The 27884-nt window shown below is 31.2% G+C and overlaps 1 protein-coding gene across 1 annotated transcript in view; it reads left to right on the top strand.

The window, feature by feature from the left end:
- The window catches only part of LOC106469071 (active breakpoint cluster region-related protein-like), a 112056-nt gene that overhangs the window by 30260 nt on the left and 53912 nt on the right, over positions 1 to 27884 (top strand). The window contains exons 2-5 of the mRNA XM_022397477.1: positions 17989 to 18077; positions 21510 to 21629; positions 25791 to 25976; positions 26246 to 26353. Coding sequence (XP_022253185.1) covers positions 17989 to 18077; positions 21510 to 21629; positions 25791 to 25976; positions 26246 to 26353 — 503 coding nt within the window. The remainder of the gene's footprint in view (positions 1 to 17988; positions 18078 to 21509; positions 21630 to 25790; positions 25977 to 26245; positions 26354 to 27884) is intronic.

Genomic DNA, 27884 nt, shown 5'->3' with positions numbered 1-27884 from the left:
GTTATTTTTTTACGATAACTTTAACTAAAATACATATGTACAAAAATGCCGAGTTTTTGAGTTGACACTTAGGTTATCACGTTTATAACCATTAAAAACTTTAATGAGAAATATTCTCATGCTGAAAATTGAATGATGGTTTTCATTTCCGATTTGCATAAAAATAATATTTTTTTAAGCATTTTAGTGAAAAAACTTGTATAAAGTTATATTTATATCATTTTAGATAGTTTTAAGGGCCTTTGGTAACTGTCAAGGTCACCAAAAATCCGAATTTTTCTTTCCGTTACTCAATTCTTATATGGTAAATACAGATATTTATTATGTTACTGAAGTCATGTCAATTTCAGAGACTTGGGAAATATCAAGGTCATAATATGAATGCGTTTTCTGCTTATATATATTACTAACTCGTACAATACGTAAGAAATTAATATTTAGAGCGAATCAAAGTATACTATAGCATTTTATTTACGAATTATTATACGAGCCTTTTTTTCCCGTCACTATTTAAACTCTTCCAAAAAAGTGTTGTTCTCCTTAGACAACGTTCCAAATTACGATCTGACAATGTTTCCATCTTAATTGTGCTCGCCTGTTTTAAAAAGTAGGTCGCTCCACCATATACACACAACCTTCTGTCACCTTGCTTTCTTTGTGACTTGTGAACAATTTTGTGCATGATGTAGCAGGAGTACGCAAACGACTGAAATTGTTCATCTTTTGTTAAGATTTATAAGCTTTAACAACTTTATTACACTTTGTGTATTTTAAAACATACTTTTGTTTTACGCAAGTGCTTGACGTTTTATAAAGAATGATAAAACAATAAATAAGCCAAGATGCAAACAAATTTTTTTAACTAACAATGCTTATAATTAGGCTTAATATTTATGGTTAAATAACGTTTACGCTCCGGAATGTTTTTAGACAAGTTCCTCTTAACAGAGTGGGCAAACTTTTACAATATGTTTTCCGGGCTCTAATGAAAAAGTTTTTTGAACACGCGCTTATGCTTTAGATGTCTTAAGTTTAATGTGCGCGCAAATAAAGTTACTTCGAGGTTTATAAATAAGATAATGGAAATGGTAGAAACATTCCAGGTTTCCAAATCGTTTTCCGGGCTGAGGAAAAACATCGGGAAGCTGATCGCATTATCTTAATTAGCCCATTGCGGAATTTAAACCAGAGGAATGTTCATTAAGTTTCAGATCTTTTGCCTGCCAGAACGGACTGATTAAAAAGAATCAGTGTGTTAAGATTGCAACAGGTTTGAAGCCGACTGTTATTATTTTTCCACCGAAACAATGAAAACCAGTTATTGTTGGTCGTTAATTGCAGTTGAGTCATAACTCGGAAATGTTATAACAAATCAATTTTTGTATGACTGAAGTGTTTATTATACCATAAGTGAAGCCAAAAGATTAAGGATAAGCATTTACTAAACTTTAATCACTTTTAATAAAACAAAAATGTAAGATACATATCTTCTAGAAATTTAATAAATAATCTCTATCAAAAACAAACAAATTTATGTTACTTAAGGTATTAGTTCAAGACAAAAATATTGGCATCCCTGTTTTAATACTTCGTGTGTCTTACTTTTGCTTTTATTGCAGCTTTTAGGATTTATGATAATTTTCAACCAGTGTATTGAATCTTGTTGGGGAAATATGGGCACATTCTATCTTGTAATTTTCTTCAACTCGGACAGGTTGGACACAGTGCAAAGCTACAGCTTTATTCAGATCAGTCCATTTCTATTAGATTGAGATCTGGTGGTTGTGAGAAGCATTTCAAAACTTTTGTTTTTGATTTCTTCAAGAATTCCAGTGTTAACTTAGCCATTTACTTTGTTCATTGCAATGTTGGAAAGTAGACATTCTACCAATCAGCCTTTGCGTTATTTGTATGCATGTGGAAGACAATTTATTGTATTTAGATTTATTTATAATTCGTTTTTAACGTGATGTAAAAGTGTTTACAGATATCAACTATAGGGGCGATTATAAAGAAAATCACACTTTATCGTTTATGAATAGGCTAGATAAACTGATTGAGAATGATGGAAAGCACACTGAACATTTTCTGTGACAGATTTGGAACCATCTTGCACCATATCTAAACTTTCCTGAATAAGCCTTATAACTCTAACGACCTCTATCGAAATTTAGTTCCCCTAAAACAAGCAGTTTTAAATACGATAATCTTAAATATAGAGATTTTATATCAGTATAAACCCGTACTATGATTATAAAGACGTGTAACTTCGAGAGCCATGCTGTCATTAACTATGTGAAACCATAAAATGGTTTTTCTTTTGTATATAATGACAATATAGTATGACATACCAACAAAATATATAAATACTTTACAACACGCTGTATCGTGCTATAAAATACAAAAACTTGAACGATTCGTGTACACGTACAATGTACATAGTTTTATTTACCGGACCGCGTTTGAGTGGAGAGTAGTTAGTGGAAGCAGAAAGATTGTACTGCTGTACACGAAATCTAATCTTACACATACAAGAACACATAGCCTACTCTAATGAAAGGAGAGGCTTTATAACGCTGTTCACGGAGCTGTACGTCTACACTAATCAAGGTCGTTGAAGGTTAGTGACTTAGGTAATTCACCTACCTGATAGGTTTCCGTTATCCCTGGATATTGCAGATGAGTGGGTGAGGTAGAGGGACATCGTTAAATCATGCTTATTATGTATCAACTACTCTAATAAAAATCAAAGGGGCAACATTTTATAGTTAAATTGTTCTTCAACCACTTTCACAACAAAGCCTGAAATTAAAGTATATTTTAGGAACACCATTTATCTAATATATCTGTACTGCATACATCATCTCGCGTAAACTCAGGATAAGTGGTCAGCGTAAACAAAACCTGGTTAGTATTGGATGAGATCTCTTGTTATGCGTTTGTATTCGTTATTGTATTACTTAATATGCGTATGAACATTTATCCTCGATGTCTACTTTTCCTGTCATTGGTGGCCAAAGTTGTGAATCTTTTGTTTCAACAGTATCTCAACGTTTGGTAGTCGTTTTTGTAGTGATAATTTTTGTAAAAGGCAACTACATTTCATCTTTTCAGCATGCCTTGCTCGTTAACGAATGCAATATTACCCGGAAAAGGAACGATTTCTGTAGTAAATATTTTAATTAACCGTAGCTGCGCCTAACGATCAGGGTGAAACGCCCGAAAAATCAAGTCTTTTCTCTCTGATATTCTTTTATTTTTCAACTGTTCATGAAAGTCACAAGATACGAAGTTGGGAGTTGTAGACTAGTTTGGTTATTTCTGTATAGTTAGGTTTAAAGTCACTGTAACTGTTGTCTGTGTTATACATTCCTGCTTTCATGGCTTTGTCTTCACCATATATTAACAGTTTGCCTAAAGCGTGTATGCGAAGATCACCCTTTGCATATTTACTTCATTGGTTAGCCTCGAACTTTACAAAATTGGTTAAATGTCATTCGTAGTATTTTATTTACGAAGTCATATCAAAGATAAACGAATATGTATCATGCACCTCAGATCAATGTGAAATCTGTACATGTCTCGGGTAATGTTAAAACCTGAAAGTAATATTACTTATGTGCATAAATAATACTTGGAAGTTTATTTATGATAATATTAGAGTATTTAGAACGTTTTTGTTCAAAGTATGGTTAATTTTTTTATTTTATTTCTTATTTTGCCTCATGGTCAAAAGGTATACCATTGTTCAAGTAAATGATTAATATAGAGGTTATTAATCGCTATTCCCAACAGTAAAGCAACCTATATGTGTGTATGTATGATTATAGTCACGTGTGATGTGTAACGAGCACAGAATAAGTTATTGTTGGTAGTAGCCTTTTATGTATCTTTGAAGGATAACTGCAAATAAAGACACGTCATGCCGCTTAGATACAACAAAATGTTCTGAAGTTTTGTCACACGGTAACTTTTCAGCCATTGTGGTACCTTTAAAAAGGTCGTGTCAGGGCGTGTACTTTTAAGCAACTAGAATTCACGGTTTCATTGCAGTGTGTGACGTATAATGACAAGATAAGAGACCTTCAAAAAGGGCTTACTTTAACGAATGCCCTGTGTGTGGTTTGGTGTTGTGTTACTGTCTTAGCTCGTTTAGCTGTTTTGGGCACAGGATGTTGACACTTAAGAATTCTACTGCTTTTTAGTTGGTATTATACTAGAAAAAAGAAATAGAAAAAACGCTTATATACTCGAGAAAATTATATTTTCCATTGAAAAGGTATCCGATCGCTGCTCTTCCACACTTCTACGTCGTTTTTTTTTTTGTTTTTTTTTATTGTTGTTGTGTTTTTTTGCTTTGTTTTTTCTGTGGGCAAAACAACATTGGTTGAAAATTAATTGAAATTTGTAATTTTTGTGCATATTATCTGAGCACATTGATCGAATTTTAACTACTTAAAGTGTTCTGACTTGTAGCAGTCGCACACATTTCACTGTAAAATACCTTATAAAGTATAAATTATGTCTTTAAACATTCAACGAAACAAGTATATTCTTTTCGTCATGTATATTTTGTAACTTTGCTTACCGAGGCTGATAGATAATAATAGCAATAAAAACTTCACTAGTGACTATGACGTCATAAGTTAAAACAGTTATATATTTTCAGGCTTAGATATGTTTCAGAACCCCGAAAATTTGTTATTTGGAGATGTATTGTCATCTTTCAACGTTGATTTAAACAGCGTTTTAAAATGGGCAAACTAACTACTGTATAGAAATCGTTAAATGTGTGTATCATAGTAGACGACTGTGAAACATAAATTAAGCAAGTGAACTACGGAAGAGGGTGAAATAATTAAAATAGTCAAGAAATCAAGACCTCCATAAAATTAAAATGGAGAGTAATCACAGATTTAAAACGTAGTTTCTTCAAAAGTGTGTGGTGGTGATAAATATTCTATTGTCTGTGGCTCTGTAAAGTTTAAGAAGGTGGTGGATGTTTCGATCTGGCCTGTGGCCCTTGTTGTTAACGGTTTGGAATATTATTAGTCATATATATGTATATGTAAGTGAAATTATTCTCAATACTTGTATTTCAGTGTTGTTTCTTTCGGCAGGACAGTATCAACTGTTCAATGTCCCAGCAAGTTACATTAAGCGTTTATTAAGCATGTAGTAGTTTAAATCCTGTGAAGTTGCTCCATTAAAATCTGTGGAGTATAACTAATTGAATATCTTGAAAATATTGTGGAACTTGGATCCGTTAAGTAAAAGAAATATACAAATAATTTATGTTAATAAGTGTGCTTGCATAACTATTTTTCAAAATCGAGTATGTATGTATAGATAGGTGTAGGTGTTTTTTATCCCTTCTAAAATCTACAGAAAATTAAACAAATCGCAGAATATTAGCTATTAAAAATCCTCGAAGGATGTTTTATAATAAAACTGAGAAGATACTCAATAACAAGAAGGTACTTTTAAATCTGAAAAAAAAATGCAGTGTGATAGATCTTTTTTGTTCTCCATGATGTTCTAAATTTACAGTGCTTCTCTGTTTATGATGTAGCGTGCCCTGTGGAGTGAAACTGGAAATGTGCAATGCATTTTTATGCATTGTATTTTAAAAGTATATCGTTATTAATAGTAAATGAACCGCTTTTATTGTTGTTGTTCCTTGGAGGTCAGATGAAGGTCACGGAACTGATAGGTATGAAAGAACAGGAAATGCTTGTTGTTTTGTTTGTTTCAAATAAACAATACCCTTTGTACTTAAATTAGTCAGACCATGCATGTCATAAAACTCGTTAAAGAACACTAGATTTTTATCCACACTAATGTTTGATATCTCGCTTATCTATATACTTGTATTAACGTGCTGTAGAAGGGAGAAACTAAACCACTTATCGAATTTCTCAAGCAAATAATTCATTAACGAATTTCACAGTGGCTTCTACGGGATATTTTTCTCATAATAATACAAGTAGCTAGAACAGAACTTTCTACCTGTTTATTTAGCGAGTGTTGTTGGTGTTCAGCAAGATCAACGCAATAAAATTATTGTACTTTAATAACATCTTTGTTGTTCAGGAATTCCGCGTGGGAGCAACTCGAAGTTTATAGGAAAGTTTCTATATTAAATTGTTAATTTATTACGGACAGTTATGGTGTGTGTTCGTTATTCTAAATGCCTCTAACTGTACTATTAGTTGTACCAGACCAAAATGTTGAAGTTTGAATTAAATTATAGGAAGAAATTGTTAACCAAAAACAAAATTTTTATTCAGAGATAAATAAAAATGTTAGAAAATAATTTTTCCACATAATAAATATATTTATTCCCTCAACAGATTTTTTCTTACTGAGAAAACTTTTTAAAATCTCATCGTAATTTATTGCCCTTCGAAATGTAAATAAAACTTTATCACCTTAGAAAGGTCGAAGAGACAAGCAATAATATAAAAAAAAACAGTGCCTTTACTGTGTGTTGTCATATACCTTTAAATTCTCACTTAATGTCCAGAAAGTGTGGTGAAAAAGAGTGTGATATGAAGTTCAATGTGAAATTATATTTTCTATCAGGGGGAAAAAAAATATAGGCCAATTCCTGTCAAGAAAATTTGCTGAAAACGATACAAGAAGATAGAACATGTATTTGGACACGTGGTTAAACATAATTAATTATTGGGTTTTTTCATACGTAAAACTCATTGACACAAAAAAATATAAATCGTAGAAAATTTTCATTTCTCTTTATCAAAAACAAAAAATCAACATTAACAAATAAGCCATTTTTCGCCGTTTAAACTGTAACTTAGTATTATACTACATATGTAAATAATGTTTCAGTCTTTCAGAGAAACTTGTTTCTCATCGTCCAGCCTAACTAACCAGTTCTAGTATTGAACGAAAGACCCCCTTGGGCAGTGATACGTGGGAAATAGAGGATAGATATGAAATGTTTTTTTTCTTTTTTACACTCCTCTGATTTTGAATAAAGGTGTAGTCAAATTTTTTCTAACTTAAATATTGACTTTTATTACATTGTTGCTTAGTGACGTAATATAATAATTTGAACTGCTCTATGATTTTAATCAGAGCTTGTCACCTGATGATGCTAGAAAAAAATATAATTAATCGCATATACAACGTCCCCCCCCCCCCTCCCGGTGAGTCAGCGGTAAGTTTACGGACCTAAAGCACTAAACTCCGAGGTTCGATTATTCACTGTGGACAGATAGCAGATAATCCATTGTTTAGCTTTGCACTAACCAAAAAACAACAACACCAGCAGCTTAAGCAAAACAGACAGAAAAATGAATACCTTACAAATCGCCAACAACTTTTTATACATTTATTTCTAAAAGCGCTCTTCGTCAAATTGTAAAGCTTAGTGCAAAAGCTCGTATACAGAATTAGAAAATAGAGTGCGCAACATTTTGAACGTTGAGTTATAAAATTATTTGAAAATTAAATGAATAATGAAAAAGATAAAATACAGAGTGAAATATAATTGAACAAATTACGGATTAAGTTAAATTCTATAAGAAAGAAAAACATCTGTTTAAACCGGAAACGTTGCATGTCCATATTTATATGTGTATATATAATAAACGTCTCACAAGTTGGAAAAACTAGAAGATTGTAGCGTTCCCTTGTAGTCGTTCTATTTTGTGAATATCTGTTAGGTCACGTTTAAGTCCCAGAATCGTAAAGTCCATAACTGTATGCTTGTTGGTGGTGAAATGTTTGTCTGTAAGTGTACGACTGATTTTGGTTCTGTAGTTTAATACAGTTTGGATGTTCATGCTCGATAACCATATGTCCACTGTATAAACTACATTGTTTGTCAGCACTATTGTTTCGTCCATAATAAACTCGTATATACGACATAGTTCACACTGAAACAATTAATCGAAGGAATGACTGAGGTATTAAATAATGTTTTTTTTAAAAAACATCAGAAGGGTGATCGGCCCCTTCTAATAAGCTATTTAACTATTTTGGATATGGAGGAGGCAGTTGTTTCGGTTTTAGAAACGCCTCACACACACACAAAGAACGGTACGCGTTTCGAATTTTCAGAAGAATGCAAAACTCAATTTTTAAAATTGTATGATCTCCTGTCGGCGAGAGGAGATATAATTAGGAATGTTTGTAACGTTAGCATTTTTTCGGTGCATGTTTTAATTCTGGATAACAACTGAAAGCAATATATATAATATATATATATATATCCCCCCCCCCCCTAAAAGTATGGCACCGCATTCTGTTGTTTCCATAGCTTGTGGTAAGATATTTGTTAACTATCTTCAGTTAGTATCAACATTAACCAGATTGTGTTCTAACCATTTTAGGGGTAGCCTTAACAAAAAAATATAAATCTAGATACATACACGTTCATCTATTCTATTTTTATTTTTTCACGACCTCAAACGCAAAACGGTCTTGATAATATTGAAATAGTGCAGTGTAGTCATCGACTGTTTTAATAATATATCGTAACGTCAGTACCAGGAAGTATGGAAACGAATTTTCATATTCAGTATATATGGAATATTCGAAAAACAGGATACAAAAATATGTTAATATATTTCAAATCAGCTATGAATAATAATTTTCTGTACCAGACATAATATGGAGAGAGGAATGATTAAATTGATAAGTGTAAATTGGCGAACAAGCGGAACAGAAGTAGAAGGTAAAACACAAAGAAAATTGCCTCTTGTGTGATACCAATTTCTTTCCCTCTTGCTTTCTTCTTTTTATTTTATTTCTTTTACAAAATGAGTGTTTTAAATTTCTTCGTAAAAATTGCACATTGTGTTAGTACAAAAAGAAGTTTAGAAAAGTGTAATAAAGGAGGGTGGTTTGGTTTGTATTTTTGTGCAGCTGCTGGAATTGATCATTTGAAATATATTCTTCCCGTAATGATAACTTAAAAACAGTAAAGACATGAATAGAGCGTTAAATCGGATACTTTAGAGACCCAACCCGATTTTCATTCAGTAATTTTTTTACGTAACTTACTATATTATACACTTCTTTTATTCTTATGAACATCTTTTACGAGCAGATATTCTTATATGTACAGTTTTAGAGAACTTTCTTTTCTCACAACTTTTTGTCCTTATTAATGTTAAGTATAGATAATACTTCCTTTTCACGCATTTTGTGGACTTCTGTTTTATCGCCGTGAGCGAGATGCCTTTGTTACAATACATTAAATAACATTGAATCACGTCATAATGTTATACACATACACGTAGGAATTTATATATGGCATTTGGTTGTTTTTCATGTTTGTCTACGAAATTTATTTTTGGTGAAATAAATTACGATATTAAAATAATTAGATATGTTTGCTATACAAAATAAAGGAAACTTATGTTGTGTCTGTTTGTTTGTGATTAATTATGGGCGTTTTGAAACAATTATTGTAACGCGCAATGTGATGATCTACATTGCTTATTTTAACGGCCTTTATACTCTTTATTCCACATCGGTCAACCGTTAGAGTTGATACATTATTTTCATAGTTGCTCTGTTACTGCGGTTTGCCTTTGATGGAGGATTTGTTTATTGTACCAGATCACTTCCTCTCTTATGCTGAAGAATAATTTCCTTTGAAGGAATACTTATCTTCTGCCAATCTGTTTCGCTGGGTGAAAAGCTCAAGGGGTAGGCTTGTAATCCATTCACAGTACAGTGCGGCACTCACGTGGTTCACGCACAATGAACGTGAAAGGCAGTTTACGACTACTAGTGTAACGGACTAGCAGTATGTCCTACTTTCTTCCCAGTTTATTGTGTATTATTATTATAAACTGGAAAATATTGAAAAAGTAGTCAGTGCTGCATTTTTTTTCTTTGGGCATACTTTACTACTAGAGGGCCAGTATTTAATTTATAATTTCAGCTTCTTCCTCAAAAGCGCATTTCCCCCAATTAATTCACATTGAAAAGTCGACTGTTGTGTTTATGATTTTAGGAATATTTTTCATGATTAAGTCACCAGAACATACTGTCGAGTATTGTAATTTTGTTCTTTCGTTGGCGAGTTCTTTTAAATTATCTGGTGAAAATAGTTAGAGGTTCAGTCCACGTAAGGATAGCAAGTTAATTTATTTTCCCCTTTTACAAGCTTGAAAACAACACAGTAAGATGTAGGCCACGTTAATAGCTACGCTAACTGTACTATACTAACGATTGAAAAATAAATCAATTAAATGTTGTACAAAGTAACTCAATATGCGTGACAAGTAACACATACAAATACTTCACTGAGAAAACATTAACAGATTCAACTTTATTTTCTTCACAGAACTTTGTATTTAAAATCCACCGTCGAATTAGCTAGAAAAACGTCGATTCTTTAGAACTTTCAATGCTTATACCATTAAGCATTTTCGTTTTAACGTTATCATTACGACCCACAGCCCCCTCTATCTAGCAAACAAATTACAAAATTAAAAATATAATTTACAGCAATAGTAAAAAAAGGTCTAGATCATTTGTGTTTGAGAGGAAACTAATCTTATGTTTTTGTGTTCAGTTGAGTATTCGTTTTAACACATTGATATGGAAATTTTCTAAAGTTAAGGCACAATTGAAAATTTATGTCTAAAATGCAGCATTTTTTAATAGATAGCTGGTAATGTTGTAATCTTAATTAGGCTTGCATGCTGACCACAAAATGGTCTTGACATGCGTTTTGCACTGCAGAGTTGATATTTTCAATTCAGTAATGAATGTGTTCTTTTACTCAATGTTTTAAAAATATATCGAAATATACTTACATAGCATATATTAAAATGTGAACATCAGTACTATAACACTTAAAATGTGGTTTAAAAAGTATATAAAGCACTAGGTTATTTGTTTGTTTGGAAATAACATTCAGATGGAAAAACAAATGAGCTAATGTTTCCAGAGGTCTCCAAACTTTTTTTTTATTGCATATTTGTCAATTCAAAATGAGCTCCAATCTTTATGATATACTGTAACATAAGTAGTGCAATCTTGTTGTATATCTTTAAAACAAAATAATCCATTCCTTAAAACACCACAAGGAATCTTTTTAGTAACTTATTGAAGGAAAAATGTCTTCTCTCTATTTTGTCATGGTGGTAAGAGTTCTTGATAATTAATTTGTGTTATACAGCTTTTTAAAAGTAGTTGGTTGATTTCATTTGACCATCATCAAAGACAGAGGTAAGTGTATAATATAATTAACTGGATATAAACACAAGAATTGGAAAAAAAATAAACCATTGAATGTTGTATTAAATTTGTTTTTTACAACTTATATTTCATGCTTAGTGTTGTAGTTCAGTCAGAACTAACTGTTGATTAGAAATTGACTTTTCATACTCCTCAAGTAATTCATGTTTATTCTGTTTTTCATACTATTTCTTATTGACAGCACTACCAGGAATTTCAAGACTAGTTAGAATTGTTATACTATGGGACATATGCCAATAAGTCAAAACCTTAAATAACTTTTAATTGAATTTACATTAGAATAGTTATATGTTTTATTACTTACTGTTGCTGTTAGAGTGAAAATAATTTAGACTTGAATATGGTTCAATATGTTGTTTACCATTGTGTAGATGATTGAATAATGTGATACATGAAAAGCAGGCCGATGATGCTGTCCTTGTAAAGTGTAACACTGTTATTGCAAGTTTGATGAAAATAAGTGACAGTCATTGAAAAATGTTATATCCAGTTCTTAGCCTAGAAAAAAGAATATCATATTAATCCCCTAACATATGAACTAAGTATTAAAGTTATTGATTAAAAACATAATAAGTTTTGATTTTGAAATAAACTTAACACCTTAAGGTTGTGAAATAAAAAGGGAGATGTCTTTCATGCATAGATGTTTCTTATTATCTTAAGTGCATTGTTGTTATTTTTTTTCCAACAAGTTAAATGAAAAATTGTATTTTTATAAAATAAAGAACATTTCTGTCAAAATTAAGATGACACAAGGCTCACTAACAAGAGAAAGTAGTTTAGGAAATTAGGGATTTGGTTAATACATACCTTCTTATTTCTGACAGAAACTTAAAAAAGCAAAATTAAAAAAATTAATGATAATTAGAAATCTTGTACTTACAGGGAAATTCTGATAAAAGCTAACTATATATACAAACTAAAAACAAGTAACTTACAAAATAATAAAGGCAATCATATATAGTGATATAATGTGACTATTTGACTTCCAGGTTGACTTAAGTCTTACAAGTCAGTACACTAAAAAAACTATCTTGTAGTATGATGATTAGAATGCAATGAATCATCGTTTGAGTGTTACTATAGTTAGCCTTAAGTCCACACTCTAAGTCAACCATGCAAAATATTCAAAAGTGTAACTATATTTCAAGATATTAAACAGTATTACTAATAATAATATGTAATAAAACTAAATATAAATTAAATAGGCTATTATTTATTTATGTAGGGGAGAAAAGAAAGAGAAAATATCAAGTAAATTTACATGTAATGTTGTAACTATGTTGGTTTCAATTCCGACTTTTACTTGTATTTAGCTATTTCTGACAACATTTTGGCAAACATATGCAAGGTTTTAATGACACCAAAAGAAGACTAATTTTGAAACTAATTATTAGAAACAATAGATGAAACCCAAAAATGTAGTGCCAGAAAAACTGTGACACACCCAGAACAAAAATTAGGTATTGTTTTATGATTTAAAGTTCAGGAATTTGCATTTTCCAAAATTCACAGATTGGAAGCTATTACATAAATGTATAATGAAAATTCTTGTTTAACACTTTTATAGCTTCATTTATATCTATAGTATCTGATGGCCAAATTGTTGTTGAGGTAATGAAGTAACTGATTAGTTATATTGGTTTGTTGACAAAAATGTTTTCATAGCAATTACTGTTTAAAGGAAATTTTGTTTTTGAACAGATTTTGTACTTCCAGGTTATCCATTGTAATGGATTTGTATGCTAGAATATTAGCAATACCCCACCCCACCCCCACCCAAATAAAAAACAGAATATATATATATATATATATATATAATAAAATGAGTGGCAAAATAACTCAAAATATTTTACATTTTAACAAACACTGCATCAACAATATTAGATTTTGTTTAACCATCAAAGAGGAACAAAACCTGTATAAGCAATTTACATGATTACTTTGGGAACGTATGATTAGCCTAGACTTTGAATTTTGAACATGTAAAAATATTATTTGTGGAAATCATTTAACAGTTCATGTTAAATATTACATTGTCTATCTTTTTGGGTTAACTTGTAAGATTTTCGTGTTTGAGGATGATGTTTTTCTTTCTTTCTCATGCATGTAGCACCTGTCCCACTTTACAGAAATGTATTACTTAATATTGTTGTTTTATGACTTTCTCCCTTCTTAGTTCTCTGTTCTTAGCATTTGTTTATAAGCCAGACTTCTTTAATATATATATATAATATACATGCGTGTGTGTGTGTACACATGCAATCAGAAGAGATAAAGCATAAAAACTCAAAATATGTCAGTTAGGACATGGTTTGATTGTTATCAGTATGAATATTTTACTTTAGTGATTTTTATGTTTCTCTCCATCACACACACATATACAAGGTTATTTGCTATTTTGATGTTAATATGGTATCTCTAAATAAGATATATGATTGAAACAAAGAACAGAATGTTGCCATTTTTAATATATATTGTAAAACAACCAGCCTGCATAACATGGTTATATGTATCAAAAACACATATCTACAATCTACAACAAATACAAAACTATATTTTAATGAAATTATATAGAGTCCTATGATCAACAAACTCAGTATTTCTACACAACTATTCAAACATGCCAACACTATCAGACAAACTTTGTTTTACCTGGTATATTTTATTACACTTGGCTGTTTTAAAGTTTACAAAAAAACATGTTCAATTGTCTGAGGTTTGAAATATACATATATATCACTTTGAAGGTCTAGGAATTAGTGATGGTTAATGTAAAAACATTTGTTCATGTGTAATATGTGAGACTACTACTTTATGATGAGTGAAACTACTTATTAATGTGATGGTTTTGATGTCAAAAGCTGGTGAAATATTGGAGAACCAAGTTAATTCTTTTTAAAGAGAAATATGGGTTGAAAAAGTTCTGCAGCTACCTGTTTTCATAAAACAATTAGGCTAATTTTTTCCAATATTTAGCTGGTTCTTGATATTCATATCATAACTATTAAAGTATTATACTGTGTATATAAATAGCATTTTATAAAATCTTTTATGTCTCATCACTCAGCCCAAATGATGAGTTCTGGTATTGAACAAGAAGTTGGACAATGATGTGTTAAAGGCAAAAGATAGATCTGAAATGCTATTTTTTTTTTAAAGTCTGATTTTGAACCACAATGGAAAAATTAAGAGGGATGTGGAGAAAAAATCTGCAGTTAACGTGTTGCTTGTTCACATGTAATGTGTGAAACTACTAATTCATTTGTAATACATGGATGTGGATGTAATTCATCAAGATTTGTATGTATCCCCCCCCCCAATTCACAAAGTGTCAGTCACACAGAGTGACAAACGTGTTTAATGTAATGCAACAATAATATTACATTGCTGTTGTCTATAGTAGAAGGGCCAGTCAAGCTTGAATACCACACCTAGGAAGATCTTATAAACCATAAAAAATTTACTGTTTGATACATATACATACATCTATCTCTCTCTTTCTTTATATATATATAACACCATTTTAGTTCATAGAAGCATTAATGTAAACCAAGATTTATGTATATGTTTGTGTGTGAGGTATTCTACATGTTGTGCTGTAAAATCCTAATGACTAAATATTAAAAAGCTATATAATATATGAGCAAAGATGCAAAACATGACATATTCCATTCCCAACAAAATTGAGCTATCAACAGAATTATATTGATCAGTTACTTTTACTTTTTTATCTTTAATTTCATGAAGCAGAAATGATTATTAATCACTGACTGATTTATTGTGTTTGATGTTAAATAAAAGCAAAATCATAAAAGTTATATTCTGATTTTTTTGGGTTTTGTGGAGGGGGGGGGGCAAATTGATTTTTCTAGCATTTTGTCCTTTGAAAAAAAACTTTTTTAATTCTACCCTCTTATAATGAATGAAATTACTTGTTCATGTTGTTATGTATCTGCTTGTTTGATAATTTCCCGTAAAAATTCTTTCCGAAAAACTTCAGCGATACAAGTCTTTTCTTAATTAAAACTAGTTTATTCTTTCTCGTTACAAACTTTGTAATACACTTAATTTCCACAGTGACTTTAAACTTAACTGCTTTTATAAACACACGCTATAATTCACAGCGATTCACACACTTTACTTACAGTGCCTACTGTTCGCTTGACTCAATTATCTGTCTATATCTATCTATCTGCAATTATTTCTCTGCTTTATTTGCCGGGCTTATATACTAAAAAAGAAAGCGCCTAGAACAGACTAGAGTTGCCAAGAAAATCATGATCCTTCTAGAAACTCCAGCGCGCATGCTTCCAGCGTGACTTCTGCTGTCGTAACAATGTGTAATGTGTGTAACTACTTGTTTGTGTGTAATGTGTGAAATTACTTATGTATAATTTGTGAAACTACTTGTTTATGGATTTCAGTATGCACTCAATGAATAAAATGTATGTTTCATAATAGAATGTAAATGTTTTTTCTTTCCATCCAAAGAAAGTTCCTTGAAACTGTTGAAGCATGAGCTGGCCAAAACAAACACTAAAAAGGTTATTAAAGCACAAAAAGTGATCAAAACAAAATTGAAGAAAAGAAGTGAAAAAAAAAAATCTTGGTCTGTATTGATAATTGTAAGTTACTCTGCAGTATACAATTTCCAGCTCACATGTTTATGGAAGTTCTTTAAACAGATCATCTCCAAAATTATCAGAATCTCATGAAATGTTTGTTTATAATGATTTACAAAACAAAATTTTGCAGATAAAATGAACCAACTCATCAACAGTTTTCTGTTGAACATACAGGAGATTTTTTATTTCTGATAATTTTTGAAAGTCAAACATTTAGAATTAGAAATGATACCAACTTTTTAGAAAACATGGTCTTGGAATAGTTTTTTCTTTTCCTGTTTGATATCTGAGCCATAATTTCTTTCCCAACCTTTTTTCAGTAGAGGAACATAATTGCAGTTTGAAGAAGTACAAGTATAATAATTCTGTCTTGCAACGTTATAGTGTGTAAACAGTTTTGATTTAGTTGGACCAATGAGGAAAATCATCTTCAGTTGAAAAGCTATAAATTATGTGGAGGTTGTGAAATTGCACAATTTAACTTTCACTAACTCTGTATATAAAATATGAATCACTCAGAAGAGCAAACATTTATTGTACAGAAAGTTGTACCTGTGTAGAAAATCTATCAGTACAATAAGATGTGTTCATACAGAAAAAAAAATTGACGTTGCTAATGTCACATCAAGTTTTGTGACTAGAGTTTGATTATAATTGGCTCAATTATTATAACTAAAGAAGAAAAATACCTGTTAGTAAGTGAACCTTCAGACTATCTTCACGTAATAACACCACAACTCTGCTTTGCGGAAAGTTTTTAATTAGTGTTTATTCTGTGATAATTACTGAGATTGGAACCACTGTCTTTTAAAACAATTCAAACTTTATTCACTACTGTCTGTACAGTTTAAAAAAAGAAAACAATCATCATAATGAAATGTAATTATTTTTAAGAACTTTGACCAAAAGCAAGCTAATTATATAATTATAATTAAAATAATCCTAGAAGTAACTTACAAACTGATGAATACAATAATATGTTGATTAGAAATAATGACATAAATCAGTACACTAAAACATATAATGATTTGGATACATTAAATCATCATTTGGATATTCTTTCTGAAAATAATATTTTTATCATAATCCCAATAGTAAATTTGGCTATCACTATCAGGAGTTGGTGAATAAAAGCAGTTTGCATTGAAAGCTATTTTACTATTAGTCAAATATTTAGTGTACAGGGTTCGGGTATTACTGGTTTTGTTGGATATGGATTAGTCATGATAGTTATTTGTTAGGTTACTGAAGTTTAATTTTTAAGTAATTTTTCAAATTCAATTAAAATTGAACTGGAAATCAGAATTATCAGTTGGTTCTTATGCGTGCATAAAAAAGTGTATTTTGTATGTTGTTTCATATTTTAGTTGGGCAATTAAAAAACATGCTTTAACTAGAGCAGTCTCTAGCTAGGAATTTGACAGCCTGCCTTAATGACACACTGAACCTTTTGTTAAGGCCTTGAACATATATGATTTTCCTAAGAATTCTTTTAGGTGTTTTTTTTTTACATGTATTGAAAGAACTGTAAGTCATCTAAGGTAGGTGTACACAGCATAAGCTAGACCTTTTAATCAGTAGACTTGTTTCCACTGTATTGTTGGTTTATTTCTCGTACTTCCTTCATAACTAAATACTGAAATCAATGCTTCATCAATAAAGGTTGCTCACTTCCCAACCATTCTCTTTGCAAGCTTGCTATAGGAACATTTTATATTTCTTTCACTATTCTTGCTTCTCTTAGTTTTTTCTGTTAGTTTTTCTATTTTATCACTTCAGTATAAAATGCAAAAGTAGAAACATGAAATTATTTTCTCTGTAGTTGAACTTGACATTAAACATGTGGGACACGATCCAAACCTCACCTGGTTAAGTTCTTCTGCTGTATTTTTTAGATGTACAGTGTTTATGTAAAGATTTTTTTGTGGTGTAAATGTATTTTATAGGTTAATACTGTATATGTTAGAAGTGTACCATTTTTGATTAGATACGTTTTTGAATTGCATTTTTAGGAGTTTACAGTTTTGATATGAAGGATTTTAATTATCTGTTTCTAGGAATGCACAGTAGTAATATCAAGGTTTTTTGGGGTTTTTTTCCATTTTCTTTCCAGGAGTGTACAGTAGTTCTGTTGAATCAGCATCTTTCCTGCAGCCATCAGAAGCTTCAGGAAACCAGCCTTCCAAGAAGACACAAGATACTGTAAGTAATATGGTTGTTTGTTAATTATACACTTATTAATAAAAACAACATCATACCATGATTGTTTATTTGATTGAAAACCCTATGGACACAGGATTAATTCATTGAGCAGAGCATTTACTGGAGAATTAATATTTACTATAACTTTTAGTATACTGTGTGTATCTTTGAGAAATCTGGTAAACCTTTAGTAAACATTACAAGTATGTTGTACACAAAAATATCAGAATTTTTAATGAAGTTTTTTGTACTAAAGATTTGTCTGTTGACTAAGACTCTGACTAGTCTGACTGTAGGATGATTTTTTATTTTAAAAATGGAAACATTTTTCATCTTACAGTTTTCATGTTTTATTTACATAACCTCTAGGACCTCCTAAATGAATATCAAAAGTTTTTTCAGTAAAAGTTGTATATTTATTTTATTTTCTATAACACTGACTGTAGTGAAATCATCTGTAGCAAAAGTTTATGAATATGAAATAAAATCAAAGTGTGTATTTTTTCTAGAATGATTGTAGATTATATCAGATAATTACAATTACTTAGCGTAACAGCTCTAGGCCTTTAACATTTTCACAAATGTTTTCCTTTAATGTTATTGCTCTTTGAACTGTGAGTAACTAGCAAACTAGTTTAACAAAGCAATAAATCACCTGGACAGAGCTTAGTGCAAGATATAGTAGACAAAGTAGTGAATTATATCAGATGAGCAGCTTGCATTCATTGCTTGCAGAGAAATTTTTTAATTAAATTTATTTCCTTTAAGATTTCTTACCTAACCAAACAAGTTTCTGATTTTTACATTTTAATTACTTTTGTATAAAAAAATTGAAACAAACAAAGTGTAGTACTTAAGTCTGGAATCTTGTTTTTTTTTTCTTAAAGTTTTTGTACTTGCAACAACAAAGTCCCCAAGGGCCATTAAGCCTTCTTTTTTATTAATACTGTTGTTGTCTCACAACTCATTTTTAAAAATTCAAATCAGCTATTCTAAAAACAAATTATTGTCAAACACAAAAAATAGAATGTCCTAAAATTACTATAATTTAACTGAGCTATAATTGAGTTTAAAATTTTCATTACTTGGTCAAGTTGAGCTTAGAAAATGGGAAGCAAATAAACTGAGGCCAAATTATTCAAAATCTGTTGGCAGAAAGATCTAGCCTAACAGAGAAATCAGAAAGTAGAATTTTATCTTTCTATCGCTTATAAATAATCCATTGGCAACTTTCATAGAGAATTAGACATTTTTTGAAAAACAGGATGTGTGATAAGAGTGATGTGCCATGTAGGTTTCACTTATTTACTTCTCAGTAAAGCAAGAAACTTGGAAGCTAGAAATATACATTTGAGTTTGAGAATATTTATAGTATAAGTGTGTCATTTGTGGAAAATTTGTCATAAAGTATAGAAATAAAATTTAAAATGGGCAGTTTGGAATGAGGAAGTGTCATGTGTCACAGATAAGCAAAAATTGAGAATGTATTTAAGCATTTTATTTTGAAATTAATAAGTTAAAACTTATATTAAAATTTCAATTATAAATTATGTGTTTACTTAAATTTATTGACATATGTTGATAATAAAGTTGTTTAATTAAATTTTGAATGTAACTCTGTCAAAGGTTGTGATATGAGCACTTTGACCCCCAACAGTGCACATAGGGTTAAAATCCATTATGGAGTTTTTATAATAATACTAAGTCAACTCAGTATAGACTTGTTTAACTGATTTTCTATTATTTAAAATGAAACTTCAGTAGGTATGTATCAACAAAATGTGATGTTTTTGCTTCCATTATTGTTTAAAATTGTAACTGAAGAACTTTTAGCATGATATTTTATTTCATATTGTAGGTTATAAGTATTTTCATTCTTTTGTCTGAGTATGTTTAAGCTTTTTCTTTTTTTCTCTAAATATTTTTTTTTTCTGTCTATTTATTTGTCTTTTCCTGAGGGGAGAATGAATGAATTTTAAAAGATGGGTGGTTTTAAAGATTAATAACATACTGAAAAAAATAATGATATTCTTGAAAAATAAAAATAATATATGATTCAATTTTTTATCTCATACTTCACCTGTAAAGCTTTCTTAAAGAAGCACTTTAATCCACATAAACTATTTTATAGTTTGAAGGTCATAAATCTAGGTGAAAAAAAAATGATAATACAAATCCATGGTTATTCTAGAGGACTAAGGAGAGATTTTGTGATCAAAGAAACCATGTCTCTTGTTAGGCTCCAACCACAATTTAAAGAATGGTAGACTTGGGTTGTTTTAACTGTAAATGAAAAGTTAATTTAAACATTATTGAATTTTGTTAGAACTAAAATGTATGCCAAAATATTTAAGATTTATATGTAAGGAAGTATTATATGTTGTTGGACTTATCAGCATAGTTTATGGGTGAAAGAAAAACAGATATATTTAGAAATATACATGTTCATTACACAATTTATTCATTTCAACAGTTGCCACTGACCAAATAATTTTAATTTGTCAGTCAAGTAGCTTCATGTTTATTGCAACATGATGTTAAATAACAGATATTAATGATGGTGCCAGAAGTTGTTTAAAACTCTCATATTTCACAGTTAAATTCGTGTTTCCTGTCTTTTTTGTCTTTAGCTTCTAAGCCTTACACTGATTGTCTTTTTTTTTTTACCAGTAACATTTGAAAATAGTTGCAACGTGAGACCAGTCTTTTAATGTTGTTTCTGAATTCCAGATGTAACTGTTCACCACAACTTATCCTATATTTCTCTCTGCTTGTATCTATAACTTTTTAACTTTTATTTGTATTGTTAATAGATATGTATGAGACATATGTATCTGTTGAAGCAATGAACATCAATCCTGTTAATAGTGGTAGAGTAACTGCTATACTAGAAAAGCACTAATATTACTGGAGTTAATGAGTTATGTGTATATATTTATAGATAGTAGCAAAAATAAAAGTACAAAACAACTGTGTAAGTATTGTCCCTATTATTTATTTTCAGAATTCTGATGTTTTGAATTATTGGTTTAAAAAGTTGTTCTGTGTTGGTCACAATAGGTAAAAGTTTCTGAATGTTGTATTCAAAGGTATAGAATGATCCTTAAGGTTTTTGTCACAGAAAAAAAAAAAATCAAATTTTAATGGATGTCTTAGGCATTTCTCATTGAAAAGTAGCTCTGTGGACCAAATTAATTAGATATATTCATTCTTACAAAATATGTTTAAGATTCTTTGTGCATTAGTTGATATAGAATATTTTCTTAATTAGTAGCTTTTTTTAGGTTAAAAAATGTATTGTTATTTTGTATAAAGGCTCATATCTTATATTTTTTATTATTTAAATTAATTTTTTGTACAGTTTAGTTTATATATTTTAAAAGGTCACATAGGTTGTGTTTGGTTTATAGTATTAGCTGTAATTTTGAACAGGAACATGACACAAATTTCATCAAAGCAGAAACAGAGAGGTTAACCATGCAGAAGTGTATTATAAGCAACACATTGGAAAGCGAGAGCACTTATGTTGACTGCTTAACAACTCTTCTTCAGGTGAGCTAAGAAAATATAAAGACAGAACCCATCACATTTTATTTGTTAGTGAAGAATAACTGGCATTATATAGTGTAATGATAGCACTTAAAAATAAGCACTATGTGTGTCTGTGTGGAAAATTATTGTAGCCACATATTTTTAAAGAAATGTGACAGAATTCTTGTAAAGCAGATAAGCACAGTTTATCTTAAATAAGTTTAGCAGTGTATTTGTAAACTAAATATAGCACTGTATTGAAAAATTCAATACAATTTTGTAGTGCACATTCAGCTGCATATTAATAAAATAAATATATGTTTATTGTTTACTCTCATTGTTAATGTGATTTTTTAAAATCATAATAATAAGTTAAACCATTAATATTTTAACAATGGAGACATTATGAATTCATAAATTGAGGCCTGAATTAAATGGAACCAGCTCATTGATTTATTGTTAAAAATGGGAATGTGGTTGATGACAAAAAGTATTTATTGTCAGTATTAAATTGTTTTTAAAAAGTAGTTATTAAATTATTAATTTTCGTTTTTGGTCCATGAGTTAATTATTGAAAGTTTCCATGAGTTAGGTTAGTTAAGTGTCATAATGATTCCAATACAGTCTTACCTCTATTCACACAAAGCTATCTCAATCTTCTTTCTGTCCCCTAAGGATTGCTAAAGAATTTTAATGCTCAGCATACCAGTCTATATATCTGACAAATTTTGTGCCACTATTGAACATGTATGTAACGTGATCACCCTCCACCAGTAGTATTGTGTCACCTATATTGGTGCAGCTAGCTTCCTCTGATGTTCCAACTTAATCCTCATTTTCTCGATTGGTATAGCGTCGTTTAGACGTGTGGGTTTTTTGCATGTGTCTGCCATTTAACATTGTACTTTTTTGACATTTCAATACCTTTTTCAAAAGTTTTCTTTTACTGTATTTGCATTCAGTTGTTTCAACTTTTTTTTTTTACATTTGTTTATTGTTACCCAATTATATGGTAACTTTGAATGATTTTGGGATTCATTGTTTCAACAACAGAAGTTCCTATTACAGTAGACAATGCTTCTGGTATGACTACTCAGGCATTGGGTTCAACTTTATGTGCTAAGGAGGTACAGGATTTATTTTGCAGGGAGCTAGTTTCCTATGTTCGGCTGGAGATTACTTCTCATTTTCAACCTGATAATGTTTCTGAGGATGAATACAATCAAGGAGAGGAAAATTGTATTCACTTTTCCCAGCACCTTCTTATTTTGATTTATCACACTCTACACCATTTTTTTTGTACAGCTAATTAATCAGGTAAGTGGTACATTACATATTTTCTTTTCCTTTCTACTTGCTGATGTCATCAATTGGATATTTATACTATAAATATTATCAGAATTCTCTATCATTCCTCTTATGTCATCATATATCCAGACTGGTCCCTCCTTCCTAAGACCTCTGTTGCCCGGAAAGGCCATTTGGCTTTCCTACCCATTTCTTTATATCCCATCTGTACTCCCATTCTGTTCCAGATTGGCTTCTTTGTCAGGTTCATTCCCTATGGTGTTATGTGGCGTGTACTGCCTCTTTTCATGATTCACGTTCCTTACCTTTTATTCTATGGAACCTATCTGTTTCCCATGTTCTATTCCCTGTCACATTAACTGGTTGGGTTTGTCAAATCCTTAAGCTGGTGTATTCAGACTTATCCATGGAAGGTTGCCATCTCATCAAATTTGTCATATCTCCATCTCTTTGGCTGCTCATCTTCATTGTCCGTTGGAAGATATTATTCAGGTTGGAATGTGGATTATTCCACATTCCTTTGTTGCTCATTATCTATGCTATCTGGCTGTATCTTTCTCAAGTGGATATTGTCTCCCTCCTGTAGCAATTCTACACAGTCTCTATACCTTTGACTTGGGTATGTCTTTTCACAACATTTAATTTATGTTTTCTTTTCAGGGACTTTCTTTTACAGATTAAAAAAAGGATCCCACTCTGTGACAAGTGTTGCCTGATCAGACGTGCTTTTTTTCATACTGTTAGTACTATAATGCTCACTGTAGAGGTGGGGTGTTACACAAGACCACTAGTGGCATGCCTAGTGGTATATACTTATGTGTCTCTAGGTATCTGTAAGTTTAACCCCATGGTGGACCATCACTCATGAACAATCATGAGTAAAGCAAAATGGGATTTCTTCCCATCTCTGCCAACCATTTGATTGCATAAATCAAGGACAGTCTTCTTTTCAAAATAGAGAATTGCAGACACCCACTGAACTTTCTCCAGTGTGACATTCCTTCATACCAGACTTTTCACCACACTTACCCCCCCTCCCTTTACCCTCCAAATGGAACACAGGAGTCCTTAACACTTAACAGTTCCCAGTAACTGGGGTGGTAGACTAAAGAGGCTTCCTCCTGATTGTGAAGTAGAAATTTACCTTACAATACAACCACATATTTTTCTACTCGGTGAGAAGAGGGCAAAGCTGGGTTCGATCCTTTCCTTTCCCCTGGATTCTTATTCCCAAGTGGACCGATTGTAGGTTGGAGCAGGACCAGCCTACGTGGGATCCTCCTTGTAATACTGTGTTCAGGATGACACCACCCTGTTCTTATGATTGAACACAGTAGAGGCCCACTTCTTGTTAATTCATGTTGCAGGAGGTTTCCTTCCCTGTTGGGTTTGGGGATTTTGTCTGCCTCATAATACCAGCTACAGGACGTACATACACTGTTCTCACAGTTGAGCAAATGTTCCACATCCTCCTCATAATTCCAGGTGCAGAATGTGTCTTCACTGCATTTACGGTTGGGTGAGTTATGATTCCTGCTCTTAATACCATTTACTGGTATTTCCCTGTTCTTATGGTTGAGGCAAGGACATGACCCTGTAATACTTCTTGCTCCTACAGTGGTTTTGGGAGTTTGTCCGGTTTTGGCCAAATGCTAACTTCCTCTTTGGAATTATGGTTGCCTGACATATGATACTCTGTTTGCTTATGGTTGGGGATGGTGTGCATATATCACATGTTTCACATGCCCTAGCCACAATGTTTATGTTGCTATAATTGCATTTTTATCTGGGTGATCCTCAACCTCCTAATATTGAGGATGGGTTGTGGAACCTCATCTGTCCAGTTGAGGTTGGTTGGATATTTAGTCATGGCTAGTTGTTTTCCTCCATCATTATATTTCAACAAACTGTCCTTTGACTTGCTGTTTCTTCTCATGTGGGTGTTGAGTTCACTTCGAGTTTTTGTTTCATAGAGCTGCTCTTCACCTATGGGAACCGGCTGTTTTCTGGTATGGTTTGTGCAATGGAGGATGATTCAAACTTGCACTGTGGATTGCACCCCTCAGAACAAATTATGCTTGTGCACATCTATTTATTTCTGCCTGTGTCAGGTTAATTTCCTTCTTACAGGGCAAAGAGCATACCTGTTCCAAAAATAGTACTGTGCCCTACATGTGTGCTTCAGTTTCATCTCTGAGCACATAAGTTATTTCTAGGTGATCACTTTTCTCAATGTTTCACTGTTAGATGCCTACACCTTTTCAATGTGGGATTCTAGCTTTATGTGAGAGTAGATAAGACCGTAACAGAAGTTAACATTTTCTTACATTGAAAATTTATTTTTGGAAATACATATTTTTGTTCAGTTTTAGAATAGTTTATTATTCAAGGTTTAACTGTAGCATCAAATGTAGGATACCTTGTAAATTTACTCTCAGATTTTGCAAGTAATAAATAAATTATATTATTATTGATAACTAATATATATATTATACTCTACTGATACGATAAATCAGTGAAATTCTACATATCTTTTAATCCTTTCTTCTACCAACATCCATGACACTCAACTGAATTTCCCCTAAATCATTTTAATTTGTTCCTATACATCACTTAGTCCTATACATACTTAGTTTTGTACAGAATTGTACTTCTACATATTTCAAAATTAATCTGAAGGTTGAAAGTTCTTTGTGATTATTAGATCTGGTTTGTTTGTTTTTTCAATTTCAGAAATAAATTACCAAAAAAAAAAGAATAGAATATTAAAAATGCTATTTATAATTCATTAATAAAATACCATCAAATTAAATTTTGACAAAGATAACTCATCAATGTGTTTATGTTGCTTGTATTTCTGTGTAATATTTCTAGTACATGAAAGCCTTGAAGTCCAATATTACAACCTCACAACCTCTTCTGTCATCTGAAGATATCAATATAATTTTTTACAAAATTGCTGATCTCCATGTGATCCACTCCAAGTTTCTGGAGAGTTTGATGAGTTATGTAAATAACTCGGATAGTGAAACAAGTGTTTGTGAGTCTTTCAAATCCTTGGTAAGTCAAGAAGAAATAAGTTTTAGATTTTAAGAATTTTAATATATTTCACTTTTTATGAGTGACAAACTCATTATCAGAATTTTTTGGTATTTCATGTATAACTATTGGTTAAAAAATAGATGATACGTGAATATATAGATAGATAAGATCAGACAGATCGACTGATTGATTTTAAATTGTAATATATATATATATATATGGAAGTGCAAAGAAAATTTAAACTGTAAAGAAATGAAATGAGTAAGGCTAATGTGAAATGTTAACAGGCCAGTAAGCTGGATGTGTATGCAGCATACCTCCGAAACTACTCCAAAGCTGTGGAGACAGTCCGTAAGTGTAGTCTCGAGAACTCAAAATTTTCAGAACTTACCAGGGTGAGGATTACTTTTTATTTATTATGATTTTTTGTAAGAATATTTATACATATTATTTTAAGGTATTGGCTCAAAATGGCTGATTGGAGATGGAGTTTAACAAAGAAACCTATGAAGATATGATTCTTGTATAGTTTTTGACTCAAAACAGGTTTATATTAAAATAAGAAAAAGGTATTAGGGATGAGGTGCTTACAATAAGCTAAGGCTTAAACGAAAAATTATCAGGGATGAACTTAAAGGGGGTTATTGGACCTACCATATACAAGGTATGGGTGAAATGTAGGCTACAGATGGGCTCAAATTAAGCAAACTAGATAGCAAAGTCTTCAGTGGAGCTCTACAGAATTTCATTAACAATAATTTAAACTAAACTTGAGCAAGTCAGAGATATTGGGAATAAACAATCGGTAGGATAGCTAGGGCTAAGAGGATTTAAAGAAAATAAGTTAAATAATAGTTTTAAATATAAGCATAGTAGATTCAAGAATAAGCTTAGTTGTTAATATTCTAATGTTTGGTGTATTAGGAACAAAATGGATAAGTTCAGTGCTCAAGTTAAAATGGAAGACCATGATATAATGGGAAATATCTAATGTTGGTGAGATCCAGAAAGCATTGATAATAGAAGTTATTTTGAAGTTTCAGGTTATAAGTTATTTAATAGTGATGGACTTTTTAAAAGCGAGAGTGGCTCGAGATGGTAGGGAATAGCTTGAATCTATATTGATTACAATCAGAAGATTGAAAGGTACAAAGTTTTTAATTAGCAGTTATTTGATTGTGATTGTATGAAGCCAAGTAGTGAAAGAAAGAAGTTTCTTGAAAGTTCAAGATGGTTCTGTATCAAATGGCCAGGGACCCAAACAGAGAGGATACCATTTTAGATTTATTGTTAACCACTAATAAGGGTGTGGTCACAAGAGTTGAACTGGGGAATATTTGTGGAAGACTCATTATTGCAGAATTAGGTTTCGTCTTTTGCCATATGTTGAGATAAAAAGAAATATAACAATTTTAAGCCTATAGCTTTTCGATTTAATGAATTGAAAGGTGATGTGAAATTCTGTAAAACATATTGCTTTTAATTCAAGAAATGAACATAAAGGATAATATCTGGGATAAGTATCATAAGTGTAAGAGGTTTAAATTGAAATATAAGATGTAAAACTTACCTAACTATAGGAAAGATGGGGATTTGGTTAAAAAAGGAAATTATGTAAAGATTTTATGAAAAAAAGCTGGTTGATAATGTTAAAACCAACAGCTAGAACTTTTTAAGTATGTTAAAGGTAAGCAACGTTTTAGAAAGAGTATTGGGCACTTAGAGAATGCTCATGGCAAGGTATCTGTGGGAGATTATGAGATGGTTGAGCTTTAAAATGTTCTCTTCCGTTCTTACAAGACAGAATATTCCTTACCCTGAGCATTGTATGAGAAATATTTGGATTGACTTATTTTAGTTATTAACTATATATATATAGAATCGATCATCATGACTGAATTTGCAACCACCAGGTAACCATGAAAG

This window comes from Limulus polyphemus, unplaced genomic scaffold (genome assembly GCF_000517525.1).
Source record: "Limulus polyphemus unplaced genomic scaffold, Limulus_polyphemus-2.1.2 Scaffold3287, whole genome shotgun sequence".
Lineage (NCBI taxonomy): Eukaryota > Metazoa > Arthropoda > Merostomata > Xiphosura > Limulidae > Limulus > Limulus polyphemus.
The sequence above is the reverse complement of the archived record's forward strand: the minus strand, read 5'-3'. Positions and strand labels throughout refer to the sequence as shown.